Here is a 26,476-nt window from a genome sequence, read left to right as displayed (position 1 = left end):
GAAAGATACATGTGAGCCAAATTAACCTAATTAACCTTAGTAACAATTTTTATTTGACATTGAAAAAACTTTGGATTAACGCGTCATACAATTGTGGATGTCAAACAAAAAGCATAGACAACAACTGAAAAAAGTAAAATAATACGAGTAAAAAGAAAATAAACATAAAAGTTGGCAACCCAGTTTGATGATGTACCACCTACATTTAGGGGTAGTATTGTGTCCAAAAAAGATAATCAACTAATTTGAATAGTTAATCAATTATAATAATGTACTGCTATGACTCACAGGAGCTTAACTCAATGATCACCTAGGCTCTTCCTAGATGTGAGATACCCTATAAGTGTTCTTAGGCTCCCCCGAGTGTGAGATCCGCGTCACCTTCGACGTCTTTAAGCTCTTCTTAAGAGTAGTAATATTAGTGACTTTTTCTTCAGCTTTGACAGCATGCGTGAGGCTTCCTTCTAACGATATTATCTTTCCCTTATGTTAGTGAATTCCTTTCAGTGATGAATCTGAAGCTCCCCTAAGATTGAAAACTCATTCTTTGTAGCTGAGTCTTAAGGATCCTCTAAGATCAAGGATTCCATCTCAATAGCGGTGGTTTAGGCTTTCTCTAAATAGTAATTATCTTCACTAGCTACAATCAACATATGAACAAAACTTGCCCAATAAAATATAGTGAGTAGTGAGCAAGAATACAACGAAGAACACAACGGTCATAGTATATATAAAAAACAACTCTTGTCCGATGAAAAAATGAAACTGCTTGAAGAAACCAAAATTGACTTGCACAATAACCACATTGGCAACCTAAACAAAGTTCATAATTTAATTTAAAGACTAGAATCCAAGAAGGGAAATAACTCACAATTGGAAAAGATCTTCAATAAAATATAAAATCAACTTTTGAAATCTTGAACAGACATATTATAAAAGACTCATAAATTTATATTAGAAAATTTGAGTATAGATTTGTGTATTCAAGATAAACGTGACGTAGATATTTCCACTAGCTTAAAATCACTAAAATTAAAGACTTTGTTTGTTTACTTATTTTTCTAAAATGATGTTTTGACCAACAACATTCCAAAAACATAGAATAAAAAGATGCTCTCCCTGGGTGGTTAGCTTTTCTCTATCTCTATATTTGTAAGAGAAAAACATTAAAAATATCGTTGTTTTGGACATGTGTTGCCTAAGGCTCTCCCTCATCTTTGTAATTTCATTAAATTTTCTTCTTTTCCTATGCATGTATGGGCGATTGAATTTAGATACATTAATTTTTTTTATAACAAAACTTTACCCTTGTAATATTTATTAATAATTTATAATAATGGATAGATATTTAGACCCACCCAAAGGGATTTAGACATGTCGATCCATTGTCAAGAGAGATCAACATCTAATCCAATGTATTTTAATTAGGTTGGACTTGGATCTAGTTTGGATTGACTTTTGGACTTCGATCTAACCGAAGACATAAGGAACATATTACTTGACGTTATAATCATCTTCCTCGACCAGTTTATCGTTAGCATGCTCTGGGTTCTAACAGCAAAGGTTGACAACTAAACAGAAGGATTGCACCTGCTGCGGGAAAGTGAAGGGTTGGATCAAGTGTGAACTCGATTAATTGGTTAATTCAGATAGCAAATATTAATAATTCCAAAGTTTAATTAAATCAAATATGAAATCTAGAAATAGTTGATCTGTTACGTTTGTAGTTATATTTTTGTTTAAAGAATTGGTTAGTACATGGACAAAGGTGCCAATAGCATTTACCAACGTAATATAGAGATAGAAATTTGAAGATATAGTATTACCCCACGTGAGATAGAACGCTTCGCAAGAAGAGCTCACCCAAGAGGATCGTTTTGGAGTTATGAAAATTGGTTACATTTAATTTGATTTCAAATCCCAAGCCTTTCCGTACAATAATTTGATCATGCCTATCATAAAAACACGAATAATACGAAAGTTTTCGATTGTTTTTGGTTAATTTTCATAAATATAGCAAAACATCCAAATATTTACCGTTTGGATAACAAAATAAAAAAAGGTTATGAAGCCGACATTTTAAAAAAAATTCAGGTTTGTCCTTCATTTTCATCTTCTTTCTTCTATTCTTCTACAATTTTTCTTTTATATATTTTTTAGATCATGATCTTTATTTTCAATCAGTCATAAAATTTTGTATTTTTTTCAGGGTGTTATTTGATCTATGATCGTTTACTAAATATAAAAGATCTTGAAAAAAACTGTCAACATTCGAGATACATTTCGGCTCTTCTTTCTTGTTTGCAATAAAAAAATTCTCTTTCACATTGTGTTTATCTCTTGTTGGTTGCCTCTCTCAATCACTTTCTATGAATTTATATTAAAAATATATATTAAAATTTAAATTCAAATTGTTCTTAAAAATATATATTAAAATTAAAATTCAAATTGTTATAAAAAATATATATTAAAATTTAAATTCAATTTTTTTTATTAAAAGCTATATATTACGTGTTATTTAATAAATTGTTTAAAATATAACAAATTTAAAAATAGTCCGAGCATAAATCTAGCAACAAAATAGCAAATTTAGTTAACATTTACCAAATTTGAATGTTGTTTGCAAAATACACTCTTTTAATAAAAGAGACACAACAAATTAATTTTCTTTTAATAAAAATCAATCAAAATAAGTGTACAATTTGAAATATAAATTAAACTAACTATGTATTATCTAATAAATTTTTTAAAAATAATTTAAAATATAAATCCTTTCAAAATAGTGAAATAGTGATTGCCATTATTTTAGGAATTAGATTTCACAATATTTGAATTCAAAATACTATTAAATCTATAGAAAGAGGAACAGTTGAAAATCTTTTAACAATTTTTTAGGAAAAATATTTATTAAACATTAGTTTTATGAATTAAATAAATAAATGTTAATTAATTTGATTTAAATATTAATAATCCAAAAATTTGTTATGAATTATAGGCATATATTTAGGAGATATTGAGAAAATTTTGTCAATCTCGAAAATATATTAAATTAGTTAATATTTTTCAAAAGTTTACAAATACACTATATGGTATGATATTTGGTCTCATTATTTGTATCATGTAAATACAAGTAAAACACGTATTATCCTACATAAAGAGATATAACACATGTATTATACTTCTTGATCACACATGCATAACAATGATGATTGAAAATAAAACGTCACATAGAAAATAAAACGTCTAATTAAAATAAATATGAATATTAATGTAATTAAAAAACACAATGTGAAAAGTGTTGGATCGGTATGACAACCCTAGATGGGAGTGAATAAGGTTTAAATAAACTTTTTGACAAATAAAAAGTAAAATCAACTAATTAGATATTTTTTTAAATTTAAATAAAGAACTTTGTAAACTTTGTTAAATAACAAGATTGATAAAAATATATGAATGGAAGTATGCAATCAAACTCAACGAATAAGAATATGTACTAAAATTAAATTAAAAAATATTTAGAAAAGAGTTAGAGAAGAAGACACCGTAATTTTATAGTGGTTCGGTTAAACTCAACTTATGTCCACTTTCCCAAGCACCTCTTGGAATTTTGATTGAAAATTTTCTTTGCATTCTTTCCACGGATTTGAGCCGAACCGATTCTTGCTCCTTTTTCGGGTTCAAGAGTAAACCCGATCCTTTCCACGGGTTAGGATCCAACCGCTACAATATGTTGAAGTTTTTAAATCACACAAAAGAAAACTCTCTAAAAGAGTGAGTATACAATTTGAAGCTCACAAATTTAATCCTCACAATACAATAAGAAGCTCTCAAGAATAAGATGAAAAGAATAAAAATTGGAAGCTTTAGAGAGAATAACAATGTTGGCTTTTTGCTTGAGGATTGTAAAGATTTAATGATCTTGTCTTTTTAAAATTTGGGAAAAGTGAAGTATTTAAAAAGAGAGGAAAGATAAATTCAAAATCATTTTGGGTCATTAGATATAAGTAAAAGAAAAATGAATGGTTGAGATTTAAACTTAATTAGCCGTTAGACACAATACAAATAATAATATAATAATATGTCTTTTCAAAATATTTTGTTTAAAAAGAAATCAATAAAGCAACTTCACCATCTTTTAAAAAAACTAGCCGTTAGACACAAGAGAAAATAATAATATTAAAGTCATTTTCTTTTTAAATTCATTTTCTTTATAAAAGCCAATAAAACATAACAAAAAACCACATTTGTTACTCCTTCATTGCTACAAGTGGCTTTCTCTAATTGGTTCAAATTGAATGTTTGGTCGCCACGTCACCATCTCAAATATTTTTTCGTTAAGCTTCTTTTAACAATATTTTCTTCATTTGAACTTCGATTTGGGTGATTCAAGAGGCGTTAGAATCATTTTTCCAAGCTCTGCGATATGGTCTATTCAAATTAATAAAATTGTTAAAAGAAAAATCAGATTTGTTATCATCAAAACATAAATTAATTGAATAATTAAAATAAATTAATTTGATATTAAGGGCCAAAAAGCCAACAGTGAAAAGTAATTATTCGATACGAGAGGCACAATAAATTATTTTTTTAATAAAAATCAATCAAAAGAAGTGTACAATCATAATTAGTACGATTGTAGTAATGATAAAACTTTGTTTTTAAATTATTATTAACCATACGTACTATGTATTATCTGATAATTTTTTTAAAAATAACTTGAAATATAAATAATACGAAATGCTTAGTTTATGTTTGCCATTAAGGATATGATGTAATATTTGAAATCAAAATATTATGAAACATAATGATTTGGGAATGGTTGAAATTCTCATAACAATTTTTTTATTAACCATAAGTACTATGTATTATCATATAAAAATAATGAAATAGTGATTGTCATTGTTTTAGGAATTAGATTTAATAATATTTGAATTCAAAATATTATGAAGTCTAATGAATGAGGAACGATTGAAATTCTTTTAGCAATTTTGTAGGAAAAATCTTTATTAAACCTGAATTAAATAAATAAATGTTAATTAATTTGATTTAAATACTAAAAATTCAAAAATTAGTTATGAATTATACGCATATATTTAGGGGATAGGAAAATGTTGTTAATCCAAATTAGTTAATATTTTTCAAAACTAATTATAGTTTGCAAATACACTGTATCTATGATTGTGTGTTATTTGAGAAATAAATTATATCTAAAAATACTTATTATCCTATTTAAAGTGTCAAATAAATTATATCTAAAAATACTTATTATCCTATTTAAAGGGTATAAACGGATAAAAAAAATCTAAAAAATTATGTAACCACGCTATTTTTTAAAAGTTTGTTATATTAAATTTTGCTATTCTCGCTGTTAAAACTTCTCATCTTTCACACTATTGAAAAGCTCTCTCATAGAAGCCTTAGATAATGATCACAAATTATGGGTGTGATGGCCCATTTGATTTTGGCGGATTCAGAGAGTGGGAATGGGTTTTGTTCAAATCCATGTTTATTGCAAGATTATAAAAATATAAGATTGAATTAAATATGTATGTATGTGTAATCTATATACACAAAAGTTGTCAAAATAACACATTCGATGAAATACTTAATAGTAAAATTTCAAATTCTATCGTTAGTAGAGATTGATTTTGGCGGATTTAGAGAGTGAGAATGAGTTTTGTCATCAAATCCAGGTTTATTTTAAGATTATAAAAATATAAGATTGAATTAAATATATATATACATATATATATATATAGGAAAATTGTCAAAAATAACACATTTGACAAAATATTTACATCACATAGTAAAATTTCAGATTTTATCAATAATAGAGATTGATAAACACTGATACTTCTATCAGTGACATTGATAGACAGTAATAGAAGTCTATCAATTTCTATCATTGACAGAATTCACAATTTTACTGTAGATTATAAATAATTTAATTATGTATTGACTAAATTTGGGTGGTTGAATGTTAAATCGAGCGTGTAATAACAAAATTTAGAGATATTTTTTAATAGAAAAATAAAAAATATATTTATTCAAGCCAAAGATAAATTTAGTTTAAAATGAAAAAAAGTAGGAGAAAGTACCAAATTTTGTAAACCATTATAATTAGAAATTCAATAAAAAAAAATGATAAGGGATACAAAACCATGACACAACGTGTAAAGAGTGGTTGGAAACTAAAATTACATAACAAAAAGCTAAAACTTATTGAGAAAAATGTGAAAGTCGCTCCCACAAACCAACACAAGTCTTTTCTGCATGTTTTGTCTTCACTCACATGCATTCTAAGAAAATTTCCATAAAGGTCATTCTATATAGGATTGTTCCAAGCTAAGCACACCTAAACTTTGGAGCTCCTACGACCGAGCCACCGAAAAGGAAGGTGCACATTGTTTGTATAGGTAGTAACATTTAAATCTTTTAAGTCTTTATTAGTCTTACTTTCATGTTCTCAGAATTCCTCTCATTCAAATGTGTTACGATTCATTCACGTCCTTCTCCTAAATTCGAAACATTAAAGACAAAATACAAGAAAAGAGGATCTAGAGAGAATAAGAAGATAAAGTTCAGAGAGAAAATATAGAAATAGTTTTACTATTAAGATATAGAAGGAGAGAAAACAAAATCTTAAAAATATTTGGAAAAATGTTAAAAAACTTTATTTTAAAAGGGGCATTTGCAAAAATAGTAAAAACAATTATGATAATAGGATCCATGTCACTACATTTTCTAAATTACAAAAGTAGCAAATTTAAAAGCGGACAACCTTTGATAGTTTTCTAATAGTCATTTAATATATCTAATTATTTGTCATATTTGCATTACGTAAAAAAAAGATTTTGAACTGTTTTTTTCTAATTTTTTTTTTTTGTCATCCATGTAATTTTCGTTTTAAAAAAATCAAATCAGATAACATTTTAACCCAAATTTAGGTAAATATTTATATATATATCAAGGAGTATAGTTATTATAAAGAGAGTGTGGTTTGATTTTATATCTTGATGATGATTGATGGATATATATATGAAGGAGTATAGTTATTATAAAGAGAGTGTGGTTGATTTTATATCTTGATGATGATTGATGGATATATATGTATATATGATGATGATGATGATTCAAAATATGATAATCAAAATTGAGAGCCGCATTTTTTTAGATTGTGTTATAATTTTGTTGTTTTGGTTGGGGGGACAAAAGTGGCTTTAATTAATACAAGGAAATGAAGAATGAAATAATGGAAAGAAAAAAAAAAAGAGAGACATTTGTGGATGCTTTTTTTGTTTATAAGGCAGATTTTGTAAGAGAAGATGCCAAAAATTGAAAGGTGTTTGAAGAAGTCATCATGGTTTCTTCATTAATAATTGAGATTCATATTTGGGTTTGGTGGGCCTCTTCCCCTGCCTCCAGGCCCCTTCACTCCCTTTATCACTCTCTTTTACTTCCACCTTTCTACCTAACCTAACTTTTTTCTCACTTTTTTTTTTTTCCTTCTTCTTACCACTCATCTTCCTCTTCTTTTCCAATCTCATTCCATCAAATTTATGACTAATTTAGAAAGCTATCCTTTGAATAATATCCACTTTAATCCAACCTTAAACTTGGCTTTGATGCTTACAAGGACTGATTTGAGAAATGTCTGAGTAGAGAAAGAATGAAGGAGGAAAGGGAAAGAAATTTATGATGGTTGATTAAAGAGGGAGAGAGATAGGGAAGGAAGGATGGGGACACAGAAGCCATATGGTTGATGGGCAACTTCTTGATCCCACATGCAAAGGAAATAACTATGGGCCGGGCTTTTAAATGAATTTCTGTCATATGGTCAAGAAATGGATGAAAATTCAACAACAAAAATGGAACAATAATTGCAAAGATAAATTACAAATTATGTAAATAAGATGTCAATCTTATCTTCAGTAATCTAAAAGTGGGTAAGTGAAGATGCAATTCAACTATATGTCTTCTATTTATTGCCGCAAATGATTGTGTGGCTTATGAAATTTATCACAAACAGCACACAAATGATAGTGTTAATATTCAAACAAATTTATGATTTGCCTACCACAAATTTTGTAATACAAGAAAGTCAAGTGCTTCTGAGGTTGCTAATGATGTATTTGAAGCTCCATTATTAGGTGTAATAAAGCCAAATAATTATGTGTTTATTGCTTTTTTCTTTTCCTAATTCTTGTTGGGAGAAAACCTAACTCTTTTTTTTAGATCAAAACAAGAACCCAGGTATAAAGAGTTATTGTAGTTTATTTTCCGATTGATCATAGCAAGTAATTTCTTTTCCGTTAGAAGATTTTGGTGATGACTATTCATTGATGATAATTTTGAATAGGTGAAATGCTTTTATATACATATATATATATTTTTGTTAACGTTGGACATTATTTCATGTATAGGTTGTCAAATGTGCTTAGCTTAACGATAGAAGTTTGATCAACATATGTGTATAATTGTTGTAATAAAAATAAATATATATAGCTTAATTTTATTATAGTGAAAGATTAGTTGGGAATACTAATTCTAATAACTAATGAAAAACCCAAGAGAAAAAGTAAATTTTAAAAACCTATATCATATGCTTTAGATGTTACTTAAATTAATTAAATTCCTTTTAAAACAAGCTTTCTTCAATATATAAGTTTTACAATTTTCTAAAATATATCATCATCTTTTCTGAGTTTAGAGCTAAACTTCTTACTAATTGTTAGATCCATATTATGGTACGTTTCCTATAAATTAACTACACATATATTAAGAACACAGGTATTAATTAAGAAATTATCTTTGATTACTTCTAAAAGTATCTTTAATCTATTATGTTGTCAATGTGAGTATGTAGATTGTTTTCACTTGTCACTGAACATCAGGATTTTCATTAAAGAAATCAGGATATAATAAAATGAACTCACTTTCGTGTTCACTGCACAAGTAATTTTGTAATCTAAAGTTTAAATCAAAATATTAGTTTTCAACCTCTCATTACTAAAATTACAAATCATTTAATATTTTGTAGGAGCATTAAAAGTATTATGAATAGATTGCATAAATACAAGTATTTGATGTGACTGAAAATAGATGTCATAAACTTCTCTTTTAACCATGGAATAGAATTTATAACAACCGATTAGACTACTAGTATAACACAACGTAATAATAATTGCAATATTTGATTGATTAGCAAAGAAGCGTGAATATAATTTCAAACTAGTTAAGATTTATAGATAAAGAATTAATTTCGAACTAGTTAAGATTTTTAGATAAAATGGTAATTTTGAACTACTTGAGATTAATTTCGAGATAAAATAGTAATAAGGGATTGGAGTGGTTAAGAATTTAAAGCGAGAAAAATAGGAGTGAATGTAAAATGCAAAAAAATTAAATTGCTAGAAGTACTTAAAGTGCAAGAATGTAAAGTGCAAAAAAGAAATGAAGAAATAAAAGGTAAAATAAATCATTGTACCAAAATCCTTTTACTCTATGCCAGTTGATATGTATGTAAGTAGAGGTTTCTAATGAAAAGATATTCGATGTAAACATAGTAAAAAAACTTTCGTTTTGTTTCCACTTTTGATTCTTAGAGAGAAAGGAAGACTTATCTTCTTCACACTTCAGTTTTGTCTCGAAATCTTTATTTCTTTACCTCGAGATTAGCTTTAGCTTTCATTCTCGTTGACCTGAGATCAACTTTAGTTTTTCATTCCTTTTTTCCTTAGACCAGCTTTAATTTTTCTTTCCTTTTGTCCCGAGATCATGCAATCGAGGAATCAATACTACATAAAAGAGAGTATGAAGAAAAGGAAGAAGAACACCATATCTAAAGTGGTTTGGCAGTGAAAGCTTACATCCACTTTGTAGAAACAGCCATCAAAGACTTTCTTTATTTCCAGAGTTCAAAGATACATTTTCTCATACACCTCACGTTCACCTCTTTTTCTTTTGTACATATTATGTTTACTAATAGATTACAAGAACAATTTGAACTAACTGTATTTTAGTTTTAACGATTTTAGCAAAATGCTAACTAACTTCTTTTTTGCAGAAATTACAAAAGTGAAGCTTCAATCTTAAGGATCAAGGTAATTTTAGCTCAATTAATAACAAAATCTCCGCCTTGAGCTAAAATTAACTCAATACCTTGGTTTTATTTTGCAAATCTGCTTTTAGTTGGATGGTCTACTAATCTCAGTATATCTAGACAGTACTCAAGCTTGGGTCGTGGCACTGCTTTAGTCAGAAAATCAGATACATTCTCTTCTATATTTATCTTCTTTATTTTAATTTTACATTTCTCCGTCTCATGTATGATAAAGTGTAAACAAATGTCTACGTGTTTTGTTATGTCATGAAATTAGGGATTTTTGGTTAAATGTATAACACTTTTGTTATCACAATGTATGCTCACTATGTCATATGTGAAACCAAAGTCTTTTAGTAATCCTTGTAGCCATTTAACTTCTTTTATAGTTTCTATTAATGCAATGAACTCTATTTTTGTGGTAGATAAGGCTACAATAGATTTTAAATCGAAATGCATACCTTGTTAGAGACCTCTGGTTATCTATATCACTAACAAAGTTCGAGTTTGAATAACCTATTGGATTGAGACTAGTTGAGTCAGAGTGTTTAATAAAAGCCCTTTTCTATAAGTGCCAACTAGGTGTCTTAGTACCCATTTAGTAGCTTTCCAATGAGCATTCTCCGGGTTCCCCAAATACCTACTTACTAAGAAAGAGTAGTGGGCTAAATCAAGTCTAACATTAAATACATTAGGCTTCCTGTGACACTTCCTTTTGTTAGTCAGTATTAGGAGAGTTCTAAGTTGAAAGTTTAAAGTGTTGAGCTAGGGGAGTGCTTACTGCCTTGGCATTTGCCATGTTGAACTTCTTTAGGACTTTAGAAGCATAATTTAACTAGCATAAAAACAACTTCCATTTTTTTCAGTTTCTGTAGATCTCCATTCCTAGGATTTTTGTTGCAGACCCTAGGTCTTTCATCTAAAACTCTTTACTCATTTGAGATTTAATTTCATTTAATTCAGACATGTCACTTATTGTCAATAGCATATCATCTACATATAGTAGAAGATATACTTCTCCTTTCTTTGTGCACTCTTTTACGTAGACATAAGAGTCATAGCTTCTTCTTCTAAACTTTAGCTTACAAATGAACTTATCAAACCGCTTATACCAACATCTAGGAGATGTGGGGATACTCTCGACGTAGTGACCAATGGCGTCAGAAGTGGGTGTCTAATGCTCATACGTAACGTTACAGGTCGGGAGATATTCTATTTTTCGACGCCCTTTCTCCCAACGATGTAAATAGGCGTTGGGATATGAATTTTTTTTTTGTAGTGTATATATATGTTATTCTTTTCATTTTTAGGGTTACTTGCTTCGTTGGAAAAGTATGTTCATTCAACGTTTTGAGCTTAGTGTTTATCTATTCCTTAACCTTTATGTGCTAATATCTACTTTTTTTTGTGCTTGTCGTTGAAAATCATTGTCATTAGAAAAGTATTGAAGGGATAAAAGCCCTAGTCAGCAGAAGATTTTACAAAACCATTCCTTAAATTAATTTGGAAATCCCAAAATACCAATACATTGACAATATTTAGAAACAAAATTCTAAAAAACTAAGCATGCTTTTAAATCAAAAGATATAGAGAATGTAAAACTTACGTAGTTTGACGCCTCTAAATTTACAAAAACTCTAAATTGGAACACCATCCATAAGAGTTCTTCCTATCTTCTGGGATGAGATTGGTTTGTGGAAACCAATTGGGATGAAAAAAAGTATAGAGAGAAACTTTTTTTTTTTCTGTAGAGAGCAAAAGCATTCGCTTGAAGAAAAACTATTTTCTTCTCCATATTTATAACTTCATTTCCACGTGAGAATCATGAGACTTTATTAATTTAAAAATATAAAATTAATAGAAATTTCAAATAAATAAATAAATTAGTATTTCATTTAAATCATATTTAGTGAATATCTCTCCGAAATTAATTTAATTAAATAAAATTAAACTAAACTATTAATTAATTCTCCAATTAATTAATAGCTAAATTAAATATCTTATATTTAACTTAAATTAAATTTGAATCATGACCAATAATTTTAACATGAATTTTATTATGAATCCAATTCACATTAAATTAATATTTAAAGTTATTCAAATATTTTATCTCTCATAAATTAATTTTGAATATATTTAAATTAAATTTATAAAATAAAGTTTGATTAAAATATAAATTTTATATTATAACGTATCACCGTACATTATACTAATTCCTAAAATAAATTTGAACATTTCAAATTACAACCAATATAAATAAATTTTATTACCCTTTATGAGCTAGTAAGAGAATCTAATGAACCTATAGATCAGAAGCTACAACGATATGAGATTAATTGGCTAAACTCATTAACCATATTAATCAAAATTCATTAACTGTGTACACTCCACTAAAGACTCACATCTGAACTCTTCTCACTGTAGATATATTTATGAGTCCACGGATATAGACCAATACCACTAAGTTAGTCGTTCACAAGTGTTCGTAACACTAGCTGGATCAAATTACCGTTTTACCCCTAGGTTACATCTAGTCCTTAATTATCGGTGCCTCTCTAATAAACAACATGTTTATGGTCCAACTAATACACAGAAACACCTCTCATGTCATAGAGAGTGTAGGACACTTTGTTCAAGTCCTAGAGACACCATTTAAGAAAACACTCATATACTTACCCTAAAGTAGGAAGAAGTGAATTTCATCTTGTGTAATTATGTTTCCAACTCCCAACTCGATCTTGTCTCCAAAATGATAAGCGAGTTGGAAATCTGACCACTCTCACCTGTACAAATCAAAGGACAATCCCTTGCGAACAAGAGTTCATAATACGCTCAAGATTAAGACTAAGTTACCTAGGTCATCTTAATGAAATAGAAACCTAACTAGTTAACGGAGTTACATCTAGTGGTTACTATTTCATGGTTTGGTCTTATGTAAACTCATTGCATAGGATACCTTCACTCGCATGTCACCTATATGAACGTGTTAGATCCTTGCGTTTGTATCAAATACAAAGTGAGTTGTATCCATAATGTTGCCAGGATAAGGTACCCAGCCTTATCGCTATACTGTAGACACTTTAAGTCGATCTCGATCATTGATCCCTATATGTCTCTACCTACTGTTCAAGACTCATCAAACAACTTAAAATGTTAGTTTATTGGATTTGAGTTATTAAGAAGAAACTAATAATACAATCAACAACATTTATTGAAATTATAATAATAACACTTTATTAATAACAATCAATGGATTATATTTACAATCTACGAGTTTTAAGACATAAATCCCAACAAGTATGTGCGTTGAACTTTTGGTTCGATGACCATTGTAGAACTCAGGAGGAGTCCAATATTGATATTGTGTTTAGAGGAGCCTAAATATAGTGAATTCGAGGGGATCTCACTCTTAGAGGTAGCCTAAGCATATTGGATTTAGGGGATCTCTAGAAAGCTTAACGAAGCATATTTTGTGGAAGTGAGGGAAGTTAAAAATTACGGAAGCCTATGTTGAAACATTGAAGAGCAAGCTATACGGGAGTTTGTCAGATAGGTACTTTCGTTGTAATTGCTACTCTGTATAAATTGAAGTTTTGTACCACTGGACACATTGCCTCCCAAACACATGTAACTTTGCACTAAACTAGGTTATCAAATTCTGTGTTGCTATTTTTTTCTGTAATTGATGACCCTCTTTTCGGATATATTACCTATGACATCATGCTTGACATTGTATTCTCCGTCAGATTCACCCACATTTTTTAGATAGAATCTAAAATTCGCTATATTGATTTGTAATTATTTTCAACAATTTTACATTATGTATGCTTTTTTTTAAGTCATCCAACTATAACATTTATAAAAAGATTTGAGAAGTTGCCTTTTAAAATATGCAATTTCCTAAAAGTTACCTTGTAACAAAAGTTATTCTTTAACAAATTAATAGCACATTCAACTGTTTTATGAAATTAGTAAATTAACTTATATGATATATTGATAAAAATTAAAATCTCACTATATTACCTACTCAGTTTTTCAAATCTCTATTTGAAATTATATTTTCGACAACAAATTTTGCAATATTTTATAAAAACCATAATAACCTCTCCATATTCACATTCATATTCATGTATCCTAACTTAATTTTGATTTCTCTTCCAATTCTTTTTTATTAAAAAAATTATTGTAATGATAGTGGATTGGAAGGCTTGACATAGAAGAAAAAAAAGTTGATTATTAGTCTCCTACACCAAACCACATTCATTAAATAATTAATCACAAAATAAGGGCGCCAAAGAAAAAAAAGTATTGTATTATTGAAGAAATTAAATATGAAATATGATAGTCAAAAGTCAAAAGAAGTACATGCACAAACCCCTACGTGGAATTCCAATGACCTCTTTAATTTGTCTACACCTAATTTTGAAGATAATTATTTTATTAATTCTCTCTCTTTTTAAAAAAACTAGAGATTATTGTATAGTATAGGAGACATGCCAACCACTCTTGGCCAAACCCCAACTCCTTAATGCCCTAATTTTCCTCTCCCCATTTCTATTTTTCAACATATACACAATTAATAGTATGATCACACAAGTATAAATATAAATAAACAAATAAAGAGTTCAAAGTGTTCGTGGCTTTCCACGCTTTAATTCCAACCTTTAAATAATTTAGATCATAAAAAAGCTAGCATCTTTTGATCATTTTTGGTTTTGTTTACAAAAAAACAGTACTTCCATTGTCAATTTCGATATATATATATATAAAAGAATTTCAATTTGAAATTCACTTTTATTTAGCTCTATAATAGTTTAAAGTGTTCAAAATGTCTCTAAAGTTTTTTTTTGTTCCCATGAGAGTTTATAAAATTAAAAAATGTTTAGTAAATTTAAAAGTTTAAATTTTGTATCTATTTGTTAGATTTACAAAAGTTTTAAAAAATCATTAATCTATTATTAGCTAGATATAAACACATTTGAGTTTATATGTGAAGAAATCCTAAATTTTTAATTTAGAGTCCAGTAGATTCTTGATAATTTTGAAAAATATTGAATATTTTAATTCCTGTTAATACAAATCTAAAATTTATTAGACGTGGTTGAAAGACTAAGAACCTCCTTACAAGAAAAGAAAAGAAAGACGTAAGAAGCAATGTAATCCATTTCCAAATTTAAAATTTGTAAATACATTAATAGAATTCATATAAGAAGTTTGTTGTATCTATTTCTTACTGTTAACATCGTAAACACATCTCAGGTAGAGTTGTAATCGGGTTAGGTTGGGAGACATTCTCAACCCAATCTATACTTTCGGATTATTTAGGTTGGAACCAAAATAATCCAAATTTAGTTTTCAACTCAACCCATAAGATATGGGTTGGGTTGTTGAGTTGTATTGTTTTTTTTTTTTTTTTCGTTTCTAATTTCTAATGGATGGTTGTTGAGAAGATTAGAGACGGAGGAATGATCTGAGAGATCTGAGATCTGGCAAAGATCAAGGACGAAGGAGAGTTAGAGAGGAGATGTTGAAGATGGAGGAGATTTCGACAATCGGGAGACTGAGATCTAAGAGTTCAAGATTGTAATAGATAGAATTTGTTTATATAGAAGTTTTGAAGGATTAAATGAAAATTTGATAGTTAAATTTGTTACCACAAGTGCATAATATATTTTCACCTTAATTTCTCTTTATCTCTGCTTTTTTTTTTAAAAAAAAATTAGAATGGTCAAATGTGAATAAATATTAGAAAATAAATATCTTCCCATCTTCTAATTTGATATTTCCACGAGAACAATACTCGTTATCAAATATAATAAAAAAAATTAAACTATTTACAAAATATAATAAAGTCTATCGAGTTCTTTACCATTTATTTAAATTTTTTATTGCTATGTTTGATAATTTTAAATTTTTGTTATTTATATGAATTTATTTTTGGATAATTTTTTTCTCTTGTTGTCTAGTTTCCAAGAAAGTATTGATGTGCTTCATTCTTTTCAGGAATAATAATTAAGTATCTAGTAAGATTTTTAAAAAGTTGCAAATCTAACTATTGCTCGTAGAGAAGTTGACAGATATTTTTATATTTCTAATATTTTTAACATGTTGTTATGTATGCGAATATTTTGAATCTAATTATTATATTTTCAACTTTTTTTTATTTTTTTGGTTTGTTTATGGTAAATTTTAAAAGAAAAAATAAACAACATAGAGGTTTAGGATATTTGGTCATTAATTAATATTGGAATCTTTAACCGTTACTTCTTGCAATCCATTTGTTGAGAAGATATTATTCGATAATAATTTTCTTTAGACACCTATATCATTTTAAATAAATGTTCTAATATCATTTGTGTTTATGATTCTTATACTCATGTGTCAACTTTTTATATTAAGTTGATATCATTATTACCAAAATAAATAATTTTTTAAAAAAGAAACATAAAAACAAGATATTAAATCTTTCAATAAAAACCTCAAATACTCATTTATATATCATAAATAAATTTTGTAGAAATAAAAATAAAATAAAATCTTATTTTGGGTCTTATTTAAAATAAACAAAATAAATATTATAAGAATTCTTATAAGTTCCATAATTTTTAAATCAAATACTATAAATCAACATACTAAAATCATAAATGCGGAAGAAATCATAAACATTTTCCTATGACGAACTACATTCACTTCTTGTCATTCGCCAACTTTCCTCTACTTTTATCGTTGCTTGAAAAATTAAACATAAAAAGAGTGAGTATAAACATATACTCAGTAAATGACCCATTACTTATCCCACTAGGTGCTGTTAACTTTCCATTAGGATCCTGAAAGAAAGTACACCATAACCATCGTGCTCCTGAACACACGTTATCTAGTGATTTGAAAGGAAACACATCTCGTCTTTGGTGATCCCAAAGGAACACCTAAAAAAAACTAGTCTTCATTAACCTGAATGAACACCTAAAAGAATCATGTTGTAAATAACCCTATCGAACCACTCCTAAAACATATACTAGTCGTGATCTTGAGGGACACCTATGTGGGTATAGCTCTAACAGATAAAGCTAACAGAACACCCATAGCCTATACATGTAGGATATTATAAATGTCATATCTTAATCACAAAGTATCTTAATCATTTATATCTCAGTCATGGTATATCTCATTAATAAGATATCACAGACATCAGATATCTAAGTTATATGTACTTTAGCCATATATAACGGTTGTCAATTTTTTTCTTTTTTACTAATGCTGTGAAAGGCATACTCATCAAAATAAAACCAATGCCAAATAAATTCTAATACTATAGTGGAATATTGACTATAAATCAACTCTATGGGACAAACTACAATAGTTGTTATGTTTGTTGAAGTATTTAAAAAAAAATACTTGTAAATAAATATTTATAAAATATAACAAACGTTAATTAATATTAGTATTCTAATATATGTTGACTACTTAATAAAAATAAAAATGAAAATAAATTTTATAATCTTATTTTGGATTTATTTTAAATAATTAATAAATATTAACATCAAACACTAAAACAAAAGTACTTCAGAGAAAACAATTGAGCGTAAAAGTTAAAATCAAATACTTTCACTTAAGCAAATTACTTGTATTTCAATAACACATTAATTCAATAGTCAAAACTCCAAATTATACCACTAATTACATAGATTCATGTAGTTTAAATTTTTTAAATTTCTTATTTATAATTTGATCTTTATATTACTTATACTTTTATAATGTTGTCACTCTGATTACTATGTATATATAATGAATGAAAAAAAGAGGTGAATCATTCAAAGGGATAAAAAGACAATTTTGAAGATCTCTTAGAGTTGATTCAACTAAACCATAGAAATTAAACTGATAGAGAGAAGTAGGAAAAACTTCAAACTTTCAAAAGCATTGGAAAAAAAAATACTCATTGAAAATTTTGTTTAAACAATACAATAAAAACAAAAAGTGTCCCCAAAATTCAAATAATTAAACAGAATTGAAATTATTATCTCCATTATTTCCTAACTCATAAATTTTCTCCTTTTACAATATGAGAAGAAAAATCAAATCTTGATAGTACACATTTACGTCGCCATTAAATTAGGCACAATTTGGCTTCATCCACCAATTTTCTCATTCTCATTTTTAAAAAATTAAATTAAACAGATAAATAAAATAAATTATTTTAAATCAAAACTATAAAAATACGTTAATTGTAATTGATTATGTTTGGAAAAGTCTCAAAATTTTAATATTAAAAGTTGGGGCAAAAAGCAGGCTGAAAAAAGGAAAAAGAAAACAGATGATAAGGTTGGTTAAAATTACAACAACCGCAAGAAAAAAAAGTAAAAGAAATGAGTTTGATGTTCATACGTTTCTTCGAAATTGAAAGTAAATCTCCCTCACGTGCAAAAATATAGATCACGTGTCATAAAGTGGTATGATTTTGGACTCTTTAACACAAGTTTGTATAATTGGTTAAATATATATATTTACTCTCATTAGTTTTCAAATGCTTTGAATAAATGTTTATGTTTGGTGTTTAGGTTGATACATTTTTCTTTTATAATTCTTATTTCAAAATAACAAAACTCTCTACTTTTCTCCAAATAAACAAAATAAATTATTTATAACATTTGTTTCTTATTCTAACAAGATAAATGTTACTTTTCATCATTATTATTTGGTTTATTTTCTCGGTTCCGATGTAATTTGTTTATTTTTCTTATATTTTTCTCTCTTTCAAAGTCTCTCAAAGCTTCTTTAGGTTTGTATTTATAGGTAAGTCTCTCGTATAATCAACATCATCAAAGAATTTTTTTTAAAATCCATTCTTTTGTATCTCTAAAAAGTCGTGCTACTTACAAAATGAAAAAACAAAGTGATAGTAAGAGACATTTAGATTGATAATCCAGTCCGATATAATATGATTTACGTTTATGAGACAATATGCATTAAGAAAATCTAATTAAGCAACTTACGTGGAACAATGCTTATCTATTGAATAACTTCTATAGAAACTCCCACTCACTATTTCTAGTGTACTAAAACCTAAGTTTCTCCTATATAAGTATAAAGATTCCCGTATTAACTATAGTGATAACATTTCCTTGTCTTGTAAATACGAATACTTTAAACAAATGACAGCTACTCTCTATCATTATAACTCTGAAAATATTTTTTTCTTCCGCTGCAACTTCAACTTCACGAGGACATAAACTATAAAATCTCCGACACAATACAAAAATGTTTTGGAGGTTAAATATGTGAGTTTTTAAGCAAACAACTTAGTGTAAATATAGAAAAAGCTTGATATAGAGAGACAAGTACCAAATCATAGAATAACAAACTTCCTTCTGCTCAAAAACCTCTTTAAACACAACATTATTTCAATGGAATGATGACAAACGGCAACACCAACTGAGGAACACACAAATAAATAGCAACTTTCTTTTGGCAATGAAACCAATATGGATCAAAATCTTTTGTTGCCACATGATGAGAACAGTCCAGACAAAAAGGCAATACAATCATAAACAAAAAAAAAAAAAATTTCAGATAAGTTGTACAAATAATGGAACAACATATGTACAAGATCAAAGGAGGTAAATTCGTTGGCTTTCTATTTTATTATCTCCCTTTCTTAAAGTAAAATAGATAAAAAATTTTTTTTACTACTTTCAGCGTTTGAAAGAGTAAGCTTTAACCTTTTTTTATAAGTAAAATATACGTTTTTTTTATAAGTTCGTTGGTTAACAGTATCAAACATTATTATATTTTATTGGAAAACTACTCTGATTTAAAAACATTATGAAAAGGAAGATAAAAATAAAAGTCTCTATTGATTTAAATTTCTACAGAGTTATTAATTATGAAGATGGGACGAATTGACATTTTGAATATTTCAATAATATTATTAATATAATTTTGAATAATTCATATATGATGGATAGACAGCTAGCTTAGCTTTAGAGAATTAATTGTTTTACAAAGTTAAAAACTTTTTTCTTAAAATTGAATAAAATACCATATAAAACCAGTTCAAAGATAATGTGGGAGAAACCTTTCAAACCAAATATATATAATGGTTATAGATTTATATTTTAATAATCCAATCCAAATTTGAATAGTATAAATGCCATAACTCATTTGTCAACATATTTGCTCTTTTCCACGAAGGTTAGGTGTAAAATATTAATATAATTTTTAATTTTTTGACCATCAATATTATTTGGTACATTAAAGAAGTAAATATGTAAGCTATATAAAGGGAGGTGAGGCGTTGTCTCGAAAGCACAACCAAAATCCCATTGTGGAAGAAATATGAGGAAATCTAGGCCCTCTCTCATGGCCTATCTTTTGGCAACCATTTTGGTGGCGACTCTAAGTTTGCCATCCGTACTTGCTGCTGAGTATGTCTATTCTTCTCCTCCACCTCCTTATTATGTATACAAATCACCTCCTCCTCCTGTCTATTCCTCTCCTCCGCCACCAAAAGTGAAGTATGAGTACAAATCACCACCACCTCCGGTTTACCACTCTCCTCCACCACCTATTTATCACTCTCCACCACCTCCAGTTTACCATTCTCCTCCACCACCTGTTTACTCTCCACCACCTCCAGTTTATAAATCTCCACCCCCACCAGTTTACCATTCTCCTCCACCACCAGTTTACAAATCTCCACCCCCTCCAGTTTACTATTCTCCTCCACCACCTGTTTACCACTCTCCACCACCTCCCGTTTATAAATCTCCACCCCCACCAGTTTACCATTCTCCTCCACCACCAGTTTACAAATCTCCACCCCCACCAGTTTACCATTCTCCTCCACCACCTGTTTACCACTCTCCACCACCACCTGTTTATAAATCTCCACCCCCTCCAGTTTACCATTCTCCTCCACCACCTGTTTACCACTCTCCACCACCACCAGTTTATAAATCTCCACCGCCTCCAGTCTACCATTCTCCTCCACCACCTGTTTACCACTCTCCACCACCTCCAGTTTATAAATCTCCACCCCCTCCAGTTTACCATTCTCCTCCACCACCTGTTTACCACTCTCCACCACCTCCAGTTTATAAATCTCCACCGCCTCCAGTCTACCATTCTCCTCCACCACCTGTTTACCACTCTCCACCACCACCAGTTTATAAATCTCCACCCCCTCCAGTTTATTATTCGCCTCCCCCACCAAAAAAGTACGAGTATAAATCACCACCTCCTCCAGTTTATTACTCTCCTCCTCCAATTTATCACTCTCCCCCACCACCAGTTTACAAATCACCACCTCCTCCTAAAAAAGACTACGAGTACAAGTCTCCTCCACCACCAAAGAAAAACTACGAACACAAGTCTCCACCACCTCCCAAGAAGGACTATGAGTACAAGTCCCCACCCCCACCCAAGAAGGATTATGAGTACAAGTCCCCACCCCCACCCAAAAAGGACAATGCGTACAAATCTCCCCCACCACCAAAGAAGGACTACGAGTACAAGTCTCCACCGCCTCCCAAGAAAGATTACGAGTACAAGTCTCCATCACCACCAAAGAAGGACTATGAGTACAAGTCTCCACCGCCTCCTAAGAAGGACCACAAGTACAAATCTCCGCCCCCTCCCAAGAAGGACTACGAGTACAAGTCTCCTCCACCCCCCAAGAAGGACTACGAGTACAAGTCTCCCCCACCACCCAAGAAGAACTATGAATACAAGTCCCCTCCACCTCCCAAGAAGGATTACATTTATTCCTCACCTCCACCACCTCCTTACCACTACTAGATCAATATGCATTATATATTATTACTCCAAGGTAAGCCTTTCATACTTAGAAATGTCTCTCAAAATTACAATTGAAATATCATGTTTTGCTTCTACTATTATTTAAAATAATATTGTGAAGAATTAACTCAATCTTATAAATTCCTTGCAGGAAAAAGAAAAAGAAAATACTCATACAATAAAGAGATGGCCAAACGATGATCGTCAATGTGCTCAAACCATGGCCTTCCATTATAAATTATATATGTCTTGTTGATCCATATTTTTCTTTCCACAATTTAGTTCTACATAATGTTTGTATTCATATTTTACAGAAATTATGAGAATATTTCATTTTCTTTTCCAAAAGATTCAAAAACTTTATTTGAAGATTACTATCATTTTTACTCATTGATGTTCCAATCTAACTTAAATAATGACAAAAGGGATGACAGCCTATGCAAATTAAATATACTTAATATAGAATAAAATAAAATAAAATTGCTCATATTTGTATTATTTTATGTCAAACAACAAAATTAAACAGACGTATTTTTCGAAACTAACACCATATAATAAATTCTATCATCGTTTATAAAGGTTAACTCACGTCTAAAACAAAAATTGATAAATTAAGTAATATAAATAAGTGCACTTCAGTTCGTATGCATTAGACCAATATTATTTTTGGCAAGTTATCCTTCATTGTACTTGGCAAAGTTTAATAAACTAATTGAATACCTTTGTTGACCTTAGAATTCACTTTATAGGTCTATTTTTTTTTATTTTATTAAAGTAGTATAATGATTGCTAGTTCTACATGGGAGAATCATAACAAGGCTTCTTTCAAATTTGAAGGCTGACTATTTCAATAGATGTACCATTTCAATTAAATTGTTGTTTAATATCTTTAATTATTCCTTTATTATTAACATCTCTTTAAATTTCCTAGTAGAATTCGTTTAGTTTAATCGGATCAACGATAATACATCTCTTTCAAATGTAAGGGGCAGTTGCATACCAATGAAAGCATATTTAGATTTACATAAATATTGCAATGGATACGTTTTTTAAATTAACACATTTAGCAAAAGAAAAAAAAAACTTTTAGACTATTTCAATTTTATTACTCCAACTTTATCTTCATACCATCAAGTGTAATGAGTAGTAAGCACTCGTTCATTTGCTTTTATTCATGAAATTAATTAACTTGAGTTTTTATTATTCTTATGCATTATTTTTCTAGTACGGCACCAACTCAAAATGGTTCTATTTGTCTACTTACTAACCATTTTAAATGAGTACGTGTTGATAGTCTACATGTTGACATAACAATGCTACATTTGAAACATTTGATTTTTTAACACTGGTTGATTTTTTAAAAATATCAATATACTAATGATGCACCTATAATTATACTTCAAAATATAAATTTTGAATTAATATTGATATATACTAATACATAGATGTTATACTTAAATATTTTTAGCACAATTGTTGATAATATTGATAAATTATTAGTAGTAAATTTTGAAAGCTGAACAGTAATGTAGTATTTTTTTAACCTTGAAAACTTATAGTTTAGTAAAAACATAAATTTTTTGCTTAACATTAAAATACTAACTATCTAAGGGTTGTTGAGTGATTGCGAGAACTCATGTACTGTAACAACCAAACTTTCTAACATCTCTAACTATGTTCGTTACTTCATAAATGTAAAATTAAACTTGAAACATTTTAACTGTTCGGGTAAATTTTAAAAAAAAAATCAAGAATGACACTTCAAACAATATTTATAAAACTTATAAAGAAATAAATAGAACTTTTGCTTGGGTCTCCTAAAGTGTTATAAAAGATAACAATACAATAAAATAATCCTCATGTCTAGTTTTCTATCAAAAGATTTAAAATAGCTTGAAAACAAAAACTGAGCAGAAGCGATCCTCTAGTCCCATATGACGTGATCATAGGTGTCACTCTTCACTCACAAGTAATCCCTTTACCGAGGCTTTTTAGGTGAGCTCATTTCAAGAAAAGCATAAGGTACAAATCATAATATGACTTAGGTAATGAACTCAAATTAAGGAGAACAAAACATAGTATATGTAGTGATCCCGAAGGAACACATAATATTAGGTGTATACATAAGCCTGTTAGGAGAGTTAACAGTCACCTGAGAGTATCTAGTAGAAGAATCATTTACCTCAAATCTAAGAATAAATGTCGTTGCCTAAGAAAATAATCGAGGACAAAGCAAAAACATAACCCATAGACACACAATCAAACTTTAATTTATTCTAAATTTAGAGTCGAAATGCCATCCTTCAATCCCAACAATTAGTTTTACCGGTAACTAGATAAATAGTAAAAAATGAAGTTTAGTTTGTAAAAGTCGAAATTTTTTATTTTAATTATAAAAATGAAGAAAATAAAAAGAACAAAAAAAAAAATTACAAATAGAATTTAAATGTTCATACTCTATTACAAATGACACCTTCTAAATACAATAATTGTGAAAAAGAGAAATACACCATGATTAATATAATACCCACGTTCCAAAACAACATCAAAACGAACATTTTTATTTTCTTCCAAAAAGAAAACCCAAAAAATTCAAACAAATAGTCAAAACTCTAAATTGCCTCCCAAAATCTTTTCATCTTCTTCAGTCGTGGACCCCTTCAACGTTCACATGTTCAACCGACCTTCATCGATGGTGGTTCTTCTCTGATCCACACTCGATCCATATGGCCAACTAACATGTGAACAAATCTTCACCGTCGACCGTCGTTCACCATCGAAAACCCCATCGACAACTGCCATTCACTGTAAAAAACCCTACCATTCAACCTTCCATCGAATAACTAGTGGCCAACATCTTCTCCGTCGACCGCCCTTCACCATCCTCTTAAAACTACAAACATTTAGACAAAACACAAGTGGCCAAAATCTTCTCCATTGAAAACAAAATCAAAGTTTGAAAACCTTCTCTTCTTTTTTGTCTAGAGTATACTGGAAACTTGTTTTTGTCGTTTTTTGCAAAATAATAGGAACAAAGCTCCAATCCTTGCCAATTATGACATACACATGTGACACACACAACAACACCAAGAGATTTTGTCCATCATCCGAGCTTGAGATATTTAAATTTAACTAAATGAAAGCCATTAGATTATTATACAAAGGGAATACAAATTATAGATAAATATTCATTTATTTTAGAATAACGAATATTAACAAATTTTCACCTCATTTATAGGAAGAATATTTGTAACTAATCAATATTTAAAAAGGATTATCTATCTAATAATTTGACATAAAATTAAGGATATAAAAAAAGAGACAAGTGAAGAAAGAACAAGGGTAAGTGAACGATTAAGAGCTGCTAAAATAATAAGTTCGAAGAAATCTGCTTCAAAATAACCAATATCTTTGACAAGTGAGAATGAGGACGTATGCATTCCATCTCTTTTATCAAAAGTAACAAAAGAACTACAATAATTGTTTGATAATGTTGCTTCATAAATAAAAAAGAAAACTTGTTTAGTCTAAAATGAAGAGTTCAAAGGAATAAATATGAATAACAAAAAAAATGACATCACATGACTAATATAATGAGAACTATAAACTTGCTTATAAGGACCAAATAACTTAACTCAAATTGTTCCGTATTAATATGAATATTTACATATGTCCAACAGGAAATAGAAGATACAATGGTGGGGGGATCAACCAGCAAAATGGGAGAGTCCCAAATTTTCAAAAAAAAAAAAAAAAAAAAAAAAAAAAGAGAACTTGAAGAAGATAATAGAGAAAAATAGATGAAAAGCTTGGTAATATGATCTTGTTGAATGTATTTTTTAAGAAATCAATCTAATTCAAAATCTCAATAATCACGTGTAGGCACCAAAAAGGAGACTATTGAAACAAAAAATACCCTACTTAAAATTTAAGTCATTGTAATGGTACTCCTATACATAAAGAAATACCCTTAATGCGAAAAATATCATACTTAAATACAAGGGTTCCAATAGAAGAAATACAGTGTAATATAACTATGGTTGCATATCACACAAAAGGAATCTTGTCACTAAATATCCATAACCTAAGTCATCAAATTCGGATTATGGAAATCAATAAACATCACTCTATATCAGAAATACAATGTATAAAATAATACAACATATTCTGATATTATTTAAATTGTAAGCAATTTCGAAGTGTACGTGAAAAATATATAAATATAGTGTACGTGAAATATGTCATAATTGTAGATAACAATTTTCATAGAAGAAATATACTCGTCACGAAGTTTACAATTTTTACAAAATGTAGGAGTGCTAAAATAACATCCGATTTTCTAGAAGGGATAATGTGAGACTCGTGTCTAAGTTAAGGAGTAAATTTGACTAAGTGTTTAAGAAAAGACGTTTTGATTGGAGTGTTAGGTGAAAAGGAGTTGATATTTAAGTAGTTCACGTGAAGGGTTGGGCGACAAGACTAAGTTTAAGTATGACTATGTGATTAAGATACTACGCGAGAAGAAACGTTTGGCAAGAAGAAGGAAAAGTTTCCAGAAATTTTCTAAATATTTTTAAT

At 28.9% G+C, this 26,476-nt stretch overlaps 1 protein-coding gene across 1 annotated transcript; it reads left to right on the top strand.

The window, feature by feature from the left end:
• Nucleotides 1-20,400: 20,400 nt before the first annotated feature.
• LOC101212064 (extensin-3) lies at nt 20,401-22,246 on the top strand. Its single transcript, XM_004139697.3, has 2 exons — nt 20,401-21,929; nt 22,050-22,246. The coding sequence occupies exon 1, from the start codon at nt 20,438-20,440 to the stop codon at nt 21,896-21,898; it is 1,461 nt and encodes a 486-aa protein (XP_004139745.3). The 5' UTR covers nt 20,401-20,437; the 3' UTR covers nt 21,899-21,929; nt 22,050-22,246.
• Nucleotides 22,247-26,476: the final 4,230 nt, after the last annotated feature.

This window comes from Cucumis sativus, chromosome 7 (assembly GCF_000004075.3).
Source record: "Cucumis sativus cultivar 9930 chromosome 7, Cucumber_9930_V3, whole genome shotgun sequence".
In the NCBI taxonomy this organism is placed as follows: Eukaryota; Viridiplantae; Streptophyta; class Magnoliopsida; order Cucurbitales; family Cucurbitaceae; genus Cucumis; species Cucumis sativus.
The sequence above is the reverse complement of the archived record's forward strand: the minus strand, read 5'-3'. Positions and strand labels throughout refer to the sequence as shown.